Below are 15,373 nucleotides of genomic sequence, written 5' to 3'. Positions count from 1 at the left end.
AGGGAGGGAAGGTCGATGGGAGAGGAGGGGGAGAAAAAAGGGTGAAAACCTGGATGGGACAGAGAGAGGGAGGGAGGGAGGGGAGCAGGAAGGAAGGAATTAAGGGAGGGAGGGAGGGGAGTTGATGGAAGAGGAAGGAGCAAAATAATAGGGATCGTGGATGGAGAGAGATAGAGAGAGAGAGCGAGGCCCGTGGGAGTGAGAGAAAGTTAGGAAAGCGCCCCTAGTTGGTCTAATGAGTTAAGAGAGAGGAGCAAAGTTAGAGAGACAGGGAGCGAGGAGAGGAGGGAGGGAGAGAGAGAGAGAGAGAATCTGAATTACGTTAAATGCAAATAGTATGAGAATTTCGGTGTGTGTGTGTGTGTGTGTGTGTGTGTGTGTGTGTGTGTGTGTGTGTGTGTGTGTGTGTGTGTTTTGAGGGGCTTTTGGAAACCTACATATAACCCCTCCAGCCTGGAAACCCCCTCATAGGCTACAAGGGACGCCGTAGTAGTGAAGGGGTCGATCTCTGGCGGTAGTGAAATTTGGCTTGACCTCACCGTAGACTTTATTTGCATTTATTTCTTTGTTTATTGTTGTATTCAGACGATTTTCTTCAGCTTAGATTCTGTTGTGGTGAAGGGGTTAGGGAAGGCTACATCTTCAGTTTAAAATCTTTCCTATTCTCTCTCTCTCTCTCTCTCTCTCTCTCTGGAGGATAGACTGTGGTGTCCGTTGACGTGGGGTATTATAAGGTCAAAGTGTGAGGGGGATTGGGTTAGAGAGAGAGAGAGAGAGAGAGACAGGAGGGGTGGAGGTATGAAGCTGGAAACTGTAGTTGGAATAGCTGCAACAGAGGACCTCTATTCCTTTTATTTATATTATTGGTTTGCTGGGGGACTGGAAACAACACTCTCTCTCTCTCTCTCTCTCTCTCTCTCTCTCTCTCTCTCTCTCTCTCTCTCTCTCTCTGTATGTATGTATATATGTTATATCTATATCTATCTATCTATCTGTATGTATATATATATATAAGGATATAAATACACACACACACACACACACACACACACACACACACACACACACACACACACACACACACACACACACACACACACACACGTTTTTTGCTCTCATTCTGAATAAACATGGGATTAGACGCCTACCCACAGAATCCGGACCTCTTAAAGTGCCACTAAGCTGTTTACATTTCATACCTCCTCAAGGGTCACTCATGCAACCCCTCGCACACACCCCCGTTCAAGCGCTCACCCACACACACACACACACACACACACACACACACACACACACACACACACACACACACACACATCATCCTTTGATCTGCCTCTGCGTTGATGTGAGTGTGTGTGAGAAGAGAATGAGTGTGAAAGAGTGTGTGAGAGTAGGAGTAGGTGTGTGTTAGGGTAGGAGTGTGTTGAGACGTAGTTGCAGTCTTTTGCAGTGCCGTGTGCTGTGTTGAAAAGAAATGGTGAATGCGCTTGTCACTCACTCCCCCCCCCCCCCGTATTTCTACCTTCCCTCCCACACTACCCCACTCCCTCCACGCTCACCTCCTTCTCTCTCCCTTCACCCCTTGCTTAAACCTTCCCACCCTTCTCACTCCCCATTCACCCCCTTCTCTCTCCCTCCCTGCACCCCTTGCTCAAACCTTCCCACCCTTCTCAATCCCCAATCACCCCCTTCTCTCTCCTTCTCCCTACGTCACATCCCCTCTCTCCTCGTCCCTTATTGACCCCTCCCTCTCCTCCACCCCTCTCCTCCTGCCTCACCCCCTCCACTCTCCCCCCTCTTCCTCCCATTCCCTCTTCTCACTCTCCCCGTCACCTCTCCTCCCCACTCTCTCTCCCTCTTCCTGCCTCACGGATTTTTGTGTTCTTTCAAAGGAAGTAAAAAGCAGAAGTAATGTGAAGAGCGGAGAGAGAGAGAGAGAGAGAGAGAGAGTTTTAAAATCCCTTCAGATCGAAAGGGGGTTAATTTTACGCTGCCTCCAGACGATTTTATTCAACTTAAGGAATTACACCAAATACTGAAGGGATTTGTTGCAGTTCCATCTAACCCTTTTAATTGGAAAAAAAAATCCCCCTAAACTGAAGAAAACCGTCTGAAAGTAGAAAATAAAAAATATATATAGGAAAATAAGAGCAATGTAGTATTCTGTACCGCATTTCTGTAACCTGTACGTAGCGCATTTCTGTAACGCATTTATTCTCCTCTTTCAGGGACCTCAGCAGTAACGCCATCACCAGTCTCAACGCCTCTCAGATGTCCGGCCTTACCAGACTAAAGCGACTGTGAGTACAAACACCCTTTTTTTTTGGTGGTTTAGTGGGATTAGGCGCCCCAGGGTGTTAGTCTGTGTGTGTGTGTGTGTGTGTGTGTGTGTGTGTGTGTGTGTGTGTGGTTTAGTGGGTTTAGGCGCCCCAAGCAATCAATATCAGCCTTTGTTTGTGTGTGTGTGTGTGTGTGTGTGTGTGTGTGTGTGTGTGTGTGGTGGTTTAGTGAGTTTAGGCGCCCCAAGCAACCAATATCAGCCTCTATGTGTGTGTGTGTGTGTGTGTGTACAGTCATGCTGCCTTATGGCCGTTATCAATATCCCATCTATCCCTTATCCAGTCCAGCGGATAGGTCCGGGACTAGACTAATCAGTAAAGAAACCTAGGCAAGTGACCAGTTGTTCGTTCCTGAGCGGCAAAACCTGAAGAAGCCCCAACCACCAATATGACATAGGCCTGTATTCTCGTCGGGTAAGGAAGCTCCGTAGCACCTCTTCCGTAGCGATTTAGTTTTGAATGTGGCTACTTAATATCCCTTTGTACGTTATTTATGCTGAGTATGGCGATATTGGAGGGATTTATTTAAAACAGAATAGGGCAATAAGGTGTAATAAAAATAGATCGCTTAGAAAAAAGTGTTAGGGAGCTTCTTTAACCAACATGGACCCCGGTAGACCACATTATTTGGAGCACCGTGACCCACTAGACCACCAGGCGCTTATAAACTGTATGAGAGAAACGGGACTGAAGCATTACATCAGCACACAGCACGAAGGCCTAACTGTAGGTGAGAATGAGGGTTGGGGTGAAGAGCATTGCAGGTAGTGGCAGTGGTAGTGGTGGTAGTAATAGAAGTGGTGGTGGTGGTAGTGGTAATAGTAGTAGTACCATTTATTATTATTGTTGTTGTTGATGTTGTTGTTGCTGCTGCTGTTGTTGTTGTTATTATTATTATTATTATTATTATTATTATTATTCTTGTCTTACAGGAAGATAGGGCGTAACCCCCTGGCCAGACTACAGGAGGGCCTTCTGCAGGAGATGCCTCAACTTAAATTCATGTGAGTACCATCAGAGTCGCGTGTCTGTGTTAAGGCGCCGCAACACCTACGCCTTTACAGTGTACCTTAGTGTGTGGCGCCTTAACCCTTTCACCACCGTCACATTTTTTTTTTACATATCTCATTCTGTTTTATATATCATTCTGTTATTTAATTCTGTTTTTATATATTTCATTTATTTTTTATTTCATTGTGTTTTATATATTTCATTTTTTTTATATATCATTGTTTTATATTATTCTGTTTTTAATATTTTTCATTTTCTATATATTCCATTCATTTTTATATTTCATTGTGTTTTTTATCACATTCTATTTTTTCATATATTTAATTCTGTACTTGGAGTTTTTTCATCTGAGGGAACTGGACCACTCATATAGCTTCAGTACTTAGTCATGGTGGCGTGAAATTTGATAGGTCTTTAGTTTTGAGAAGTGAATCTCCTTGGTTACTAGTCAAATTTACCCTCCAGTCTGACTACATTTGGCCATAAACGGAGCTGAAAGAGGTTAAGGATCTTTGCCAGGCGAGTGTAAACAGGGTATAGAAATCAGCATACCATTTTAATCTAGAGACATAGTGAAGAAATAAATACTCTGGCTCTCCTTGTTACTCTCTCATAAGCAGGTAATGAAGGCTGTATCTACCTGTCTAGTAAGCCACAGAGAACAAGTAGAAGGCAAAGAGGTGTATTTTAAAACATATAATTTCCATCAGTATTTTCACGTAGAATTTTAAGCTGTTTGTTGTTATGGATTATTAATAGAACACTTAATTGATATGTGAGAGAGAGAGAGAGAGAGAGAGAGAGAGAGAGAGAGAGAGAGAGAGAATATTAATGTGTTAGAGACGAAGGACGATAAGGCAAAAAGAGTAAGATGATAAATGAATTTGAAAGAATACGAGAGAGAGAGAGAGAGAGAGAGATTTAGTGAGAGAGAGAGAGAGAGAGATTTAGTGAGAGAGAGAGAGAGAGAGAGAGAGAGAGAGAGAGAGAGAATAGTAGTAGTGGCAGTAGTAGTAATAGCAGTATAATCACTACCCTATTCAGTGTTATCAATTTTCTTATCATTTCCAGGGCTATTTTCTGTGCTCTGCCTCCCTATCTCCCCAATTATCTCCCCTTCCCCCTCTCTCCCCTCATCACCCCCTCCCCCTCTCTCCCCTCATCACCCCCTCCACCTCTCTCCTCCTCCCTCACCCTCTTCCCCTCTATCCCCTCATCACCCTTCCCTCTCCCCCTCCCTCATCACCCGCTCCCCCCTCCACCCTCATCACCCCCTGCCCCTTTCCCCCCTCATCACCCCCTGCCCCTTTCCCCCCTCATCACCCTCTCCCCCTCTCTCCCTTTCTTCACCCTCTCCCCCCTCATTACCTCCCTCACCCCCCCTTCATCACCCCCTCACCTCCTTTACCCCCCATCCCTCTCTCTCTCTCTCTCTCTCTCTCTCTCTCTCTCTCTCTCTCTCATTCGCGGCACACCACACCGCATAATGGGGAAGGGAAATGGTGATAATGGTGGATGATTGCTGAGGGAAGGGGAGGGGAGAGAGAGAGAGAGAGAGAGAGAGAGAGAGAGAGAGAGAAATTAAAGAGAAAAGAGAAAGGGCAGTACTAAGAAAAAGAGAAATAAAGGAGAGAGAGAGAGAGAGAGAGAGAGAGAGAAAGGACGGTACTAAGAAAATGAGAATTGAAGGAAAATGAATGAAGGAGTGAAGGAAAGGAGAGGAAATGAAGGAAGGCAGGAAAATGAAGGATATAAGTAGAAGGAAGGAAGGAAAGAAGCAGAAGGAAGACATTAAGGAATGAGGAAGGAGAAAACGAATGAAAAAAGGAAGATTGAAGGAGAATAGGAAGCAGAGAAGGAAGGAAGGGAGTGGGGAGAAGTGAATAATTGATGGGAGGAAGGAGGAGGGGAAGTGAAGGAAGGAAGGAAGAGGTGAGAAAGTAGCAGATAAAGGAATTGGGATGGAAGGAAGGAAGGAGAGAGAAAGGAGGAGAGAGTAAATGAAGGAAGGAAGAGAGAAAAGGAAGAGTAAATGATAGAAAGAGATGATTTAATGAAGGCAGTGCAGTGAAAGGAAGAAGAAAATGAAGGAAGGAAGGAACAGGGGGTAAGGTAGTGAAAGTGTAGCCTGAAAGGAAGGAGGGAGGGAAGAGAGTAAATGAAGGAAGGAGTGAGAGATGAGATAGTAAGGATGGAAGGAAGGAATGAGAGAGAGCTAAAATGATAAGGAAGGAAGGTAGGAGTGAGATGGGATGATAAGGAAGGAAGGAAGAAAGAGTGATAGATGAGATAATAAGGAAGGAAGGAAGGAGAGATGGGATGATAAGGAAGGAAGGAAGGAGAGATGAGATGAGAAATGAAGGAAGGAAGTGGGCAGAGAGGAGTAAGGACACTCATCATTGATTTCTTCACTCCATTTACAATTTCACACCACGTCAATTCCTTCCCTCCCTCCCTCCCTCCCTTGTCTACCTCCCTTCCTACTTCTCTACCAGTCTACCCTCCTCCCTCCCTAATTCTCTACCAATCTACTTTCCTCCCTCCCTGTCTGTCTGCCTCCCATCTTCCTTCCCCACCTACCTACGTACCTTCTTACCTGTCAGTCCGGATCTGCTTTCCCTTCTTCCTTCCCCCATTCGTACCTTCCTACCTACGTCCCACGCTTCCTCTCTCGCCATCCACCTACCTACTTACCTACCTACCTTCACTTATGATTTCTTTCCTACCTACGTCCCACGCTGCCTCTCTCTTTACCCACCTACCCACCTACCTACCTACTGTACCTACCTTCCCTTATGATTTTTTTTCCTCCCTGCTTATCTACCTCCCTCTCTCCCTTTGTAATTAATTCAGGCCGCTCTCTCCTCATTCAGCATTTTCTCCCTCCCTGCCTCCCTCCCTCCCTTCATTCCTTCCTTCCCTCCTTCCTTCCCTCCTTCCTTCCCTCCCTCCTTCCTTCCTTCCTTCCTTATTTTACCTCCCTTCCTTTCTTCCTTTACCTTCCTTCCTTCTTTTACCTCCCTTCCTACCTTATTCATTCCCTCTCCCTCTTTTTCTCCCCCTCTTTCATCTCTCTCTCTCTCTCTCTCTCTCTCTCTCTCTCTCTCTCTCTCTCTCTCTCTCAGCACGTAACCTACACCAAAGTAACCAAAATCCGACCAGTCAAAATAAATCGAATGAGAATGAGTAAATGAAATACATAAAATTAATTAAAAAAAAAAATAAAACAAATAAATAAATAAAATCAATAAATAACAAGAGTAGAATTTCTCTGAGACCTGCCGTGGGGTTCATATTTCAAACAGTTTGCTGTAAAAAGTAACTAGCCTTAACAGAGAGATGGCGCTAGATGTGAGCTGATGGCAGATTTGAATTCTCCGTGTCAGATTACCTTTCAATGGTACCATTTTTATGTCTCCGAAGGCCTCCTGTTAACGAATCCGCCGGAAGCAGAAGAACGTTGGCCACTCAACTGACCTGCTGGCTATCTCCGCAGGTGAAAATGAACTTGTCGGTGTAAGTAGAGATGAACCGTCCCAAAACCTTGAGACGAAGACAAGCGTGAACCTCGTGTTGTTATGAAGCCAGGGTGAAGGATGGCCCGTCCTCCCCCACGTACCGTCTCCACAAATCAGTCCACGGAGCTCAGAAAAACAAACTCAGTTATTTCCCCGGCGTAACTTGTTATTCTTTTACCGTAATATGGTCCAGATTTGCGTATTTTGTCTTTATGTATTTTAGTTTTCCTTCTGTCACGTAGCTCAGTGATGGAAAACGATAATGCTTCCACTCTCCCTCCTTTCCGTTCATCATCACCAATTTGACAGGTAAACTTCAGGTATGTAGGGGGGGGGATCCAGAGTAAGCTTCCTGGAACCCATTTGTGGTATGGATTGAAGGGAGAGAGAGAGAGAGAGAGAGAGAGAGAGAGAGAGAAAGCTGCATACACCATACCTCGCATTTTTCAGTTACTTCCTTTTTACTTGTTTACAGGTGAGCATTTTTTTCCTGTTTATTTATTTGGCTACTAAGGGAGAGAGAAGAGAGGAGGAAAAAGAGAAGAGAGAGGGAGGGGAGAGGGGGACGAGGGGAATGGGAAATGGAGAGAAGGGGACGAGGGGAAGGGGAAAGGGAGAGAGGGGGACGAGGGGAAGGGTGAAAGGAAGAGAGGGGGACGAGGGGAAGGGGAAAGGAAGAGAGGGGGACGAGGGAAAGGGGAAAGGGAGCGGGGGGGACGAGGGGAAGGGGAAAGGGAGAGAGGGGGACGAGGGGTAGGGGAAAGGAAGAGAGGGGGACGAGGGGAAGGGGAAAGGGAGAGAGGGGGACGAGGGGAAGGGGAAAGGAAGAGAGGGGGACGAGGGGAAGGGGAAAGGGAGAGAGGGGGACGAGGGGAAGGGGAAAGGGAGAGAGGGGGACGAGGGGAATGGGAAAGGGAGAGAGGGGGACGAGGGGAAGGGGAAAGGGAGCGAGGGGGACGAGGGGAAGGGGAAAGGGAGAGAGGGGGACGAGGGGAAAGGGAGAGAGGGGGGACGAGGGGAAGGGGAAAGGAAGAGAGGGGGACGAGGGGAAGGGGAAAGGGAGCGAGGGGGACGAGGGGAAGGGTGGATGGTCGCTCCCTGCCCCTCGCCATTATAAGGAGGGTGCGGCCCCCCAGGCTTCCCGGCCAATTAGTGCGCCTTTACGACCCCACACCGATACAGCGGCGGGGGTTGTTATCAGGCCCCACCGATAACCACACACACACACACACACACACACACACACACACACACACACACACACACACACACACACACACACACACACACACACACACACACACACACACACACACACACACTTGGATATAATTGGACACGCACACATACATACGCGTGTTTAATCTCACACACACACACACACACACACACACACACACACACACACTTGGATATAATTGGACACGCACATATACATACACATGTTTACTACTCTCTCTCTCTCTCTCTCTCTCTCTCTCTCTCTCTCTCTCTCTCTCAGCACTCCACCCCAATATCGTACCTCCCACTTCACCCACATCCACCACAAGACGCTTTGCCTCATCTCCAGTAAAATCTCTGGCTGTGGAGGGGTTAAGGAGGGTACCATCAAAGCCCCCTCGGTCAGTGGGGTATATTGAGTTGAAGGAAATCGTCTGAATGGAGAAGGGATTTAGATTTCAGTAACGCTTTCACTGCTAATCCTTCCTTGGTTAATTCGTCTGGAGAGAGAGAGAGAGAGAGAGAGAGAGAGAGAGAGAATTGGGAAGAGGAAAGGGCAGTGGAATAATGAACCCAACAGAGAAAGAAAGAGAGAGAGAGAAAGAGAGAGAGAGAATCACTTTCAAGCTTGCTGACTGTGCAATTTGAGAGTCCTTTGGGAATAAGAAAGGGAATGTAAAGGGGAGAGAGAGAGAGAGAGAGAGAGAGAGAGAGAGAGAGGAGAAAAATGGAATTGAGAAAAGAAAAAGTAGTGGAATACTGAACGAGAGAGAGAGAGAGAGAGAGAGAGAGAGAGAGTCAATCAAGAGTCTTTGTGTTAGTTTCCGTAATTTAGGGTTGTTACCAGATGGGGGGGGCGTCTCTCCCTCTTCCTCCCATCCCACCATTTCCTCCAATTCTCCCTCCTCCCATTATTTCTCCCTCCCTCTCCCTCCCCTTTTTTTATTTTCCCTCCCCATCCTCCTCCCTCTCCTCCCTTATTTCCTTTCCCAGTCTCCCTCCCCCTCCCCTTCCCATCCTCCCTTATTTTCCTCCCTCCCCCTTCCCCGTCTTCTCCCATATCCCCCCTTATTTTCCCTCCCCTTCCCTCCCCCCCTTGGATATCTTTTCCTTTTCCCACTTTGCCTCGCTTCTCTCTCTCTCTCTCTCTCTCTCTCTCTCTCTCTCTCTCTCTCTCTCTCTCTCTCTCTCTCATTTTTCAAAAGATCATTACTGTATTTGCTCCCATTCTTTACCTGTAGGAGAGAGAGAGAGAGAGAGAGAGAGAGAGAGAGAGAGAGTTAGCACAAATAATTACAAGCCACTACAGATAATTAATGACACCCACTTAGTCTCTCCACATCACTCCCATTTACCATTTTTTATCATTTATTTTTGTCATAATTTATCTCATCAATCTGTATATGTATCACCATTATCCTTGTTGTCACTGTCTTTTTATCTATCTATCTATCCCTTCACCTATCTATCTGTCTATCTATATTATTCAATTGGCTTTTTATCCATCTCTTTGTTCTTTCATTATTTCAGTTTTATGTCCATCCATTTATTATTCAACTTTCATTTTTATCAGTCTATATTCAATCATTTTACTGTCTGTCCATCAATCTATTCATTCGTTATTGCATTTCTTATATTATTTCACGTTGCCCCACTCCCATTTCTTACTGTATTTCCATTTCATTTCATTTTACTTCCCTTGTTTTTGTCTTTAATCATCCCATTCGTTCACCTTCCCTTACATCTCTGGTTGTTTTAGCTGAGTCATAATTACTATATTCCCTCATTTATCACCCAAACCTGTTTTTCATACTTCTTCCCATTTATTGTTTTTGTTTATCGTGTAATGCATTTTCTTCTGCCTTATTTTCTCACTTTATCAAACTCTGTCACCTCTTATATTCCACCAAATTATTTCCCATCGATCTGTCCATCCATCTCACGTCCAAACACCCTCGCACATCGGCAGTACCTTCTTCCCCTATCCCACCCCAACAAAGTTCCATTTATTCATTGTATTGTTTCTCACTTTCTACTTAGCCATATTTCCTCATTTTATCATATCTCTCACCACGTCTCATGTTTTAGCATCATATTTTCCAGTCTATCCATCAGTCTCACGTCCAAACTCACCCACTGCCTCATCAATACCGTCCCCTCTCCCGTTCTGACATGTTCCCGCCAAGTGAGTTTGTTTACATTGAACGGCCAATCAGCGAGCGCCATACATCTCCTCTCTAGGCTCCCAGGCCAATCAGCATGAGGGTACCATCTCCCCCTCTCCCAGGCCAGCCAATCAGGGGTGTTTACCGCGTCATCCATGTGTGTTCGCGTGTCCATCCCAAGTTTATTGTTGTGTGGATGAAGTTATTGATTACGAGGGGGCCATAAAAAGTGTCGGTATGAAAGGGAAGGCCAGGTGATTACAGGCGGGGATAATGTAATCGGTCGGCGGTTTATGGGAGCATTGTTTTTAATCACCCCGTAGGTGTTTTGAATTTTGTGGGATAATATAGAGAGAGATTAGCCGTTATAGTCACAGTCACTCTTTCGCTGCCACGGACGCGTCATTTTTTTCAGAGAGAGAGACTGAAAGCAGCTCGATCATTTCCATATGTGTACTATGTTTGCAATTACGTCTTCCCTTCTGATAATATTGCCAACGTCGTCTTGTCATAATGGAACTCCTCTTGGTGCGTAATTGGCCCTTCGCACACAGTTTGGTATCTCGTTGCTGTTTGTGATGAGACGCTTGTTGGTAGAAGTTATGTGTGTGTGTGTGTGTGTGTGTGTGTAGTTAATCTCTGTAGCACCCCACACATCGACACCCACGCACTCTCACTTCATTTACTGTGAAGAATATGCTGTGTGACTTTTTATAATTAATGTACTTCAACCAAGCGTCCTCTCTCTCTCTCTCTCTCTCTCTCTCTCTCTCTGGAGGGTTTTCGTCAAAGGATTTTTTCAGTTTTTTCTTTCATTCTTTTTTCATTTTTTCCCCCGTCGTGAGTGGAAGAGGTTCTGGTTGGGTTCGGACCAATGCCTGAATGTTCTTTTGTCTGGCCACCACTTACAGGAGACAGAGAGAGAGAGAGAGAGAGAGACCAGCGGAAGTCTTGGTACCAGAGAATGATTTTAGTGAGCTTGGCAGATTCCTTGAGAGAGAGACAGACAGACAGAGAAGAAAATCTAGAAAATTAAAGAAATGTTGTAGTATAGGAATTAAATAAACTCAAATTTCGGAGCATAAATTCAAGGACACGACTGTAAGGCAACGAAGTGGAATAATGAGTATAATATTCCTAACGCGTATAATATTCCTAACGAGGCACCATTACTAGCTCAGAATGTCATAATTGGTCAGGGATAATATCAAATGCCAATCTTTATAGCGGTATTTAACGCAGCGAGAATATTGTTTTTACTCATTGGCACTTCTTATTAGGCTACTCTTTGTATTGGTGTAAACTCATTCTCCCGCTGTTTCCTGTTTATTGTGCTGTTAGACCAAGGGCTGTAAATCTCTCTCTCTCTCTCTCTCTCTCTCTCTCTCTCTCTCTCTCTCTCTCTCTCTCTCTCTCTCACACACACACACACACACACACACACACACACACACATCTACCAGTACGTGTTGCCTCTCTCTCTCTCTTTCTCTCTCTCACACACACACACACACACACACACACACACACACACACACATCTACCAGTACGTGTTGTCTTATATTCTAACAACCGCCCTGGGATTAATTCAGCGTATGAAAAACCTTCGTTAGTTATTGGGTTCATATTTTACAGCCGTATGAAAAACACAGTCAGCAAAAGATACTGCGATGTTTTGAAAGAACTTATTTGAAACTGTTAACTGTTTAATTACCGGTATTTTCGAGCAGATATTGTTGCAAAATTGAATATTATGTAGAGCTGAGAAGATAGTCTGAAATGGTAAATGGTGTAATTTTTTTTTTAAATAATAATTTTGCAGTAAATCCATAGCACCCTACACCAAGCGAAAAGTTAATAATTATATGTCTTACTTCTTATGTTGATTTCATTTCGATTTTTAAAAACAAGGCAAGTTATCAATACTAAGTAGTGAAAAAAAAAAAATAATAATAATCCGGCACAAAAATCTTACATGCCTGGTGCCGGGGCTCAAAATATTTCACTAAATTTTAAGGAGGATTGGTAATTTAATTTTTCGTGAAAATTACCTGAAAATACAAATTATTCAATAAATTTATTCATTATTTTCTTAAAAATACCCTGCATATACTGACGTTAAGAATATTAAAAGTAATATGGTTTCCCATTTTATTTTATTTTATTTTTTTTTTACCTGAGTGGTTTTGGCTGCGAGTAAATTTCAGAAATACGTGGTCCTCTTGAATCGTATATTTTTCTCTTATCTGCGAGGGTTTTTATCTGCCAGGTTCTTTGCCGTTGGCGCTGCATAATGAGGCTTGCGTGTGTGACTGCGAAATTTTTCCCCTCGTGAATGCCTGTTAATGATATGAGGTGTTTGCGCTGGGCTGAGTTAGGCTTTTCTGTGTATTCAGGATTTTCCACGGTTAAAAGGAATCGTCGTGGGATAGCAAGAATGAAGGAGATTGTTAACTTAGGCTTCCATGTGTCGAGGATTCCCCGTAAGTATATAAAATGGTCCTAAGGCGGCAGGACTAAGATAAAACCACCTTGGAAATTTAATGATAATGTGTGCGCTCCGGTTGTAATGGCTTCCGCGTGTGTTAAGGAAGCCTCGCCGCAGAAATAGAGTTTCTGTGATGTACTTTGAACGGAATAAAAACTATATTCAAGGTTTCTCTGCATTAAAAACCTCCGTAGCTTAATAAAATCGTCCGGAGATAGCAAGAAAAAAATCATCTCACTCGTGTTAGGTGTCTGTATATTAATCATCATCTCTAGGAACAAAGGCGTTTAGAGGTAGCGACAATAAATGCCTCTTCTGGGTTTACTAGGTTTCCCGGGTTTACTAGGCTTCCTCTGCGATTGGTTTAGGCTTCTGTGCATCCAGAGCTGAGTAGGATTGGCTGAGGTTAAAGAGAATCGGATCCCTTGGTGGTGTTAGGGGGGGATTGTGGCGCAGATCTGTTGCGGTTGTGAAGATGGTCCCAGTCGTTCCCAGGGGCCACATACCATAGAGTCAGGGGTCGTGTGTGTGTGTGTGTGTGTGAGAGAGAGAGAGAGAGAGAGAGAGAATCACACAATTTACCATCCTCACTCGTAACATTTTATTCTTTATACGTTTCTCTCAACAGCAAAAAGTTTCCATTCGCTTTCATGCTTGAACTAATACCACGATTCGCCTCTTTCCATTACCGAATAAGCTGGATCTTATTTTTATCGCTGTGAAATGGAAGATTATAATTTTTACCTCTCCCCGAATGAGTTAATTCTTGAGACTGCGGAGTTCTGTGTAGAGTTTTAAGATGATTTGGTTATCAGTAAATGGTGTGTAACTGCTAACGTTATTATTATTATTATTATTATTATTATTATTATTATTTTACACACGTTAATATTACTGTAGGAGACGTAGTTTGTGTGTGTGTGTGTGTGTGTGTGTGTGTGTGTGTGTGTGTGTGTGTGTGTGTGTGACTTTCTCTTCATTAAGTTCTTATTCCTCCCAGAGACGTGGTTCGTGCATTACTGTTATTATGATTATTATTATTATTATTATTTCCCATTGCATTTTAATCAATATCCACCTATACCCATGGCCTGTTATCCTTTGGCCTTCCTCCCGCAGTGACCTGACGCAGACGCAGCTGGTGTGTGACTGCGGGCTGACGTGGCTGGCGAAGGCGGTGGGACGCAAGAGGCTACGTGTCAGCAGTTCATCCCGCTGTTACCGCCCCCGCGCCCTAAACAACACCCAGGTCAAGAAACTCAGGCCCTCACACCTCCTTTGCCGTGAGTACAGTTTAAAAGTTAGTATGTTTGAAATCGGGAAGTGGGATGATGACTCCAAAATTTTGCTGATGGTTTTTGAAGTACGTGACAATAATGGAACGTATTTTTTCCTTCCTTAACTCCTATGCCGTGAGTACAGCTTAAAAGTTAGAAAATATTTTGAAATCGGGAAGTGGGATGAAGACTCCAAAATTTTGATGATGATTTTTGAATTATATGACAATAATGGAACGTATTATTTCCTTCCTCGACGGTGATATTTGAAGTACAGTAGTTGACAATGGCCGAACGTTATTTGGCTTTCCTGTATGGTTGCTGACTGCCTTGTGTTGTATGGGATGCAGGCTAACCATACGTAATAACCACAGTCGTTCCATAAATGACCGTGATTTCTTTCTTTTTCTTTTCTTTTTTTTTAACGCAAAGGATTTCAAGTTTATCAGTCTATGCATAACTATACCGTACTCTTTTTTCTCTAACTTGGCCTAAATTTACCACCTCTCTGCCTTGAATGCTGAGTTGTAGCTATAGATTAACGCTAGAATATGGTGCTAATCACGAAAGTGTTGTGGAAAGGATGTAGAGCTGCATTGCCGTCTTTTCTGCTACAGAGTTACGTCAGATAAATTACAGAATGACGAAAATCTTGGCCAAGTTAGAGTAAAAGGAGTATAGTAGTTCCTTGATAGCTTCATGTATTCCCTCCATCCCTCCACACCCTCCCTGCCTCCCTCCACACACCCTACACTGTCTCCTTCTCACCCTCCCAACCTCTCTCCACATTCTGCTTTCCTCTCCACACTCTCTACCTCCCCCCTCCACACTCTCTACCTCCCCCCTCCACTCTCTACCATTCTCCATGCCTCTCTCCATACTCCCAACCTTCCTTCCACTCTCCATACTCTCTCCATCCCCTCCACGGTGCCATCCCTACTTTCTCTAGTACCTCCCTCCCTCCCTCCTCTCTCCAGTATCTCCCTCTCTCCCTCCTCTTTACTCTTCCCCTCATCGTCCCAACCTCCCTCTCCATTACCTAACTTCCTCCCTCCTGCCCGCCTATTGACTGCGTAAATACCCACATAACAAGTTCGTAAGCTTCACCTCTCAGCCGCGTTGGGTTTCCGGGATGTGAATAATATCGTCTGTATTTAATGGGAAGAAAATGTCAAGTTCTTTATTAACAGGGACCTTTTTATATGTTTATTTATGTATTTATTTTTGTCCTGACTTCGGTTTCTCATGAGGTAAATTACTGACCTTTGTAAGTGACTTGGATTCTCTCTCTCTCTCTCTCTCTCTCTCTCTCTCTCTCTCTCTCTCTCTCTCTCTCTCTCTCTCTCTCTCTCTC

The 15,373-nt window shown here is 44.4% G+C and overlaps 1 protein-coding gene across 1 annotated transcript in view; it reads left to right on the top strand.

Annotated features, from left to right (window-relative positions):
* Positions 1–3,284: 3,284 nt before the first annotated feature.
* The window catches only part of Remo (Remoulade), a 28,863-nt gene continuing 16,774 nt past the window's right edge, over positions 3,285–15,373 (top strand). Inside the window, exons 1-2 of the mRNA XM_080275179.1 lie at positions 3,285–3,343; positions 13,862–14,025. Coding sequence (XP_080131305.1) covers positions 3,324–3,343; positions 13,862–14,025 — 184 coding nt within the window. The 5' untranslated portion in view covers positions 3,285–3,323. The remainder of the gene's footprint in view (positions 3,344–13,861; positions 14,026–15,373) is intronic.

Source organism: Coenobita brevimanus, chromosome 60 (assembly GCF_032717465.1).
Source record: "Coenobita brevimanus isolate Jiangsu-jjx chromosome 60, ASM3271746v2, whole genome shotgun sequence".
Classification (NCBI taxonomy): domain Eukaryota; kingdom Metazoa; phylum Arthropoda; class Malacostraca; order Decapoda; family Coenobitidae; genus Coenobita; species Coenobita brevimanus.
The sequence above is the reverse complement of the archived record's forward strand: the minus strand, read 5'-3'. Positions and strand labels throughout refer to the sequence as shown.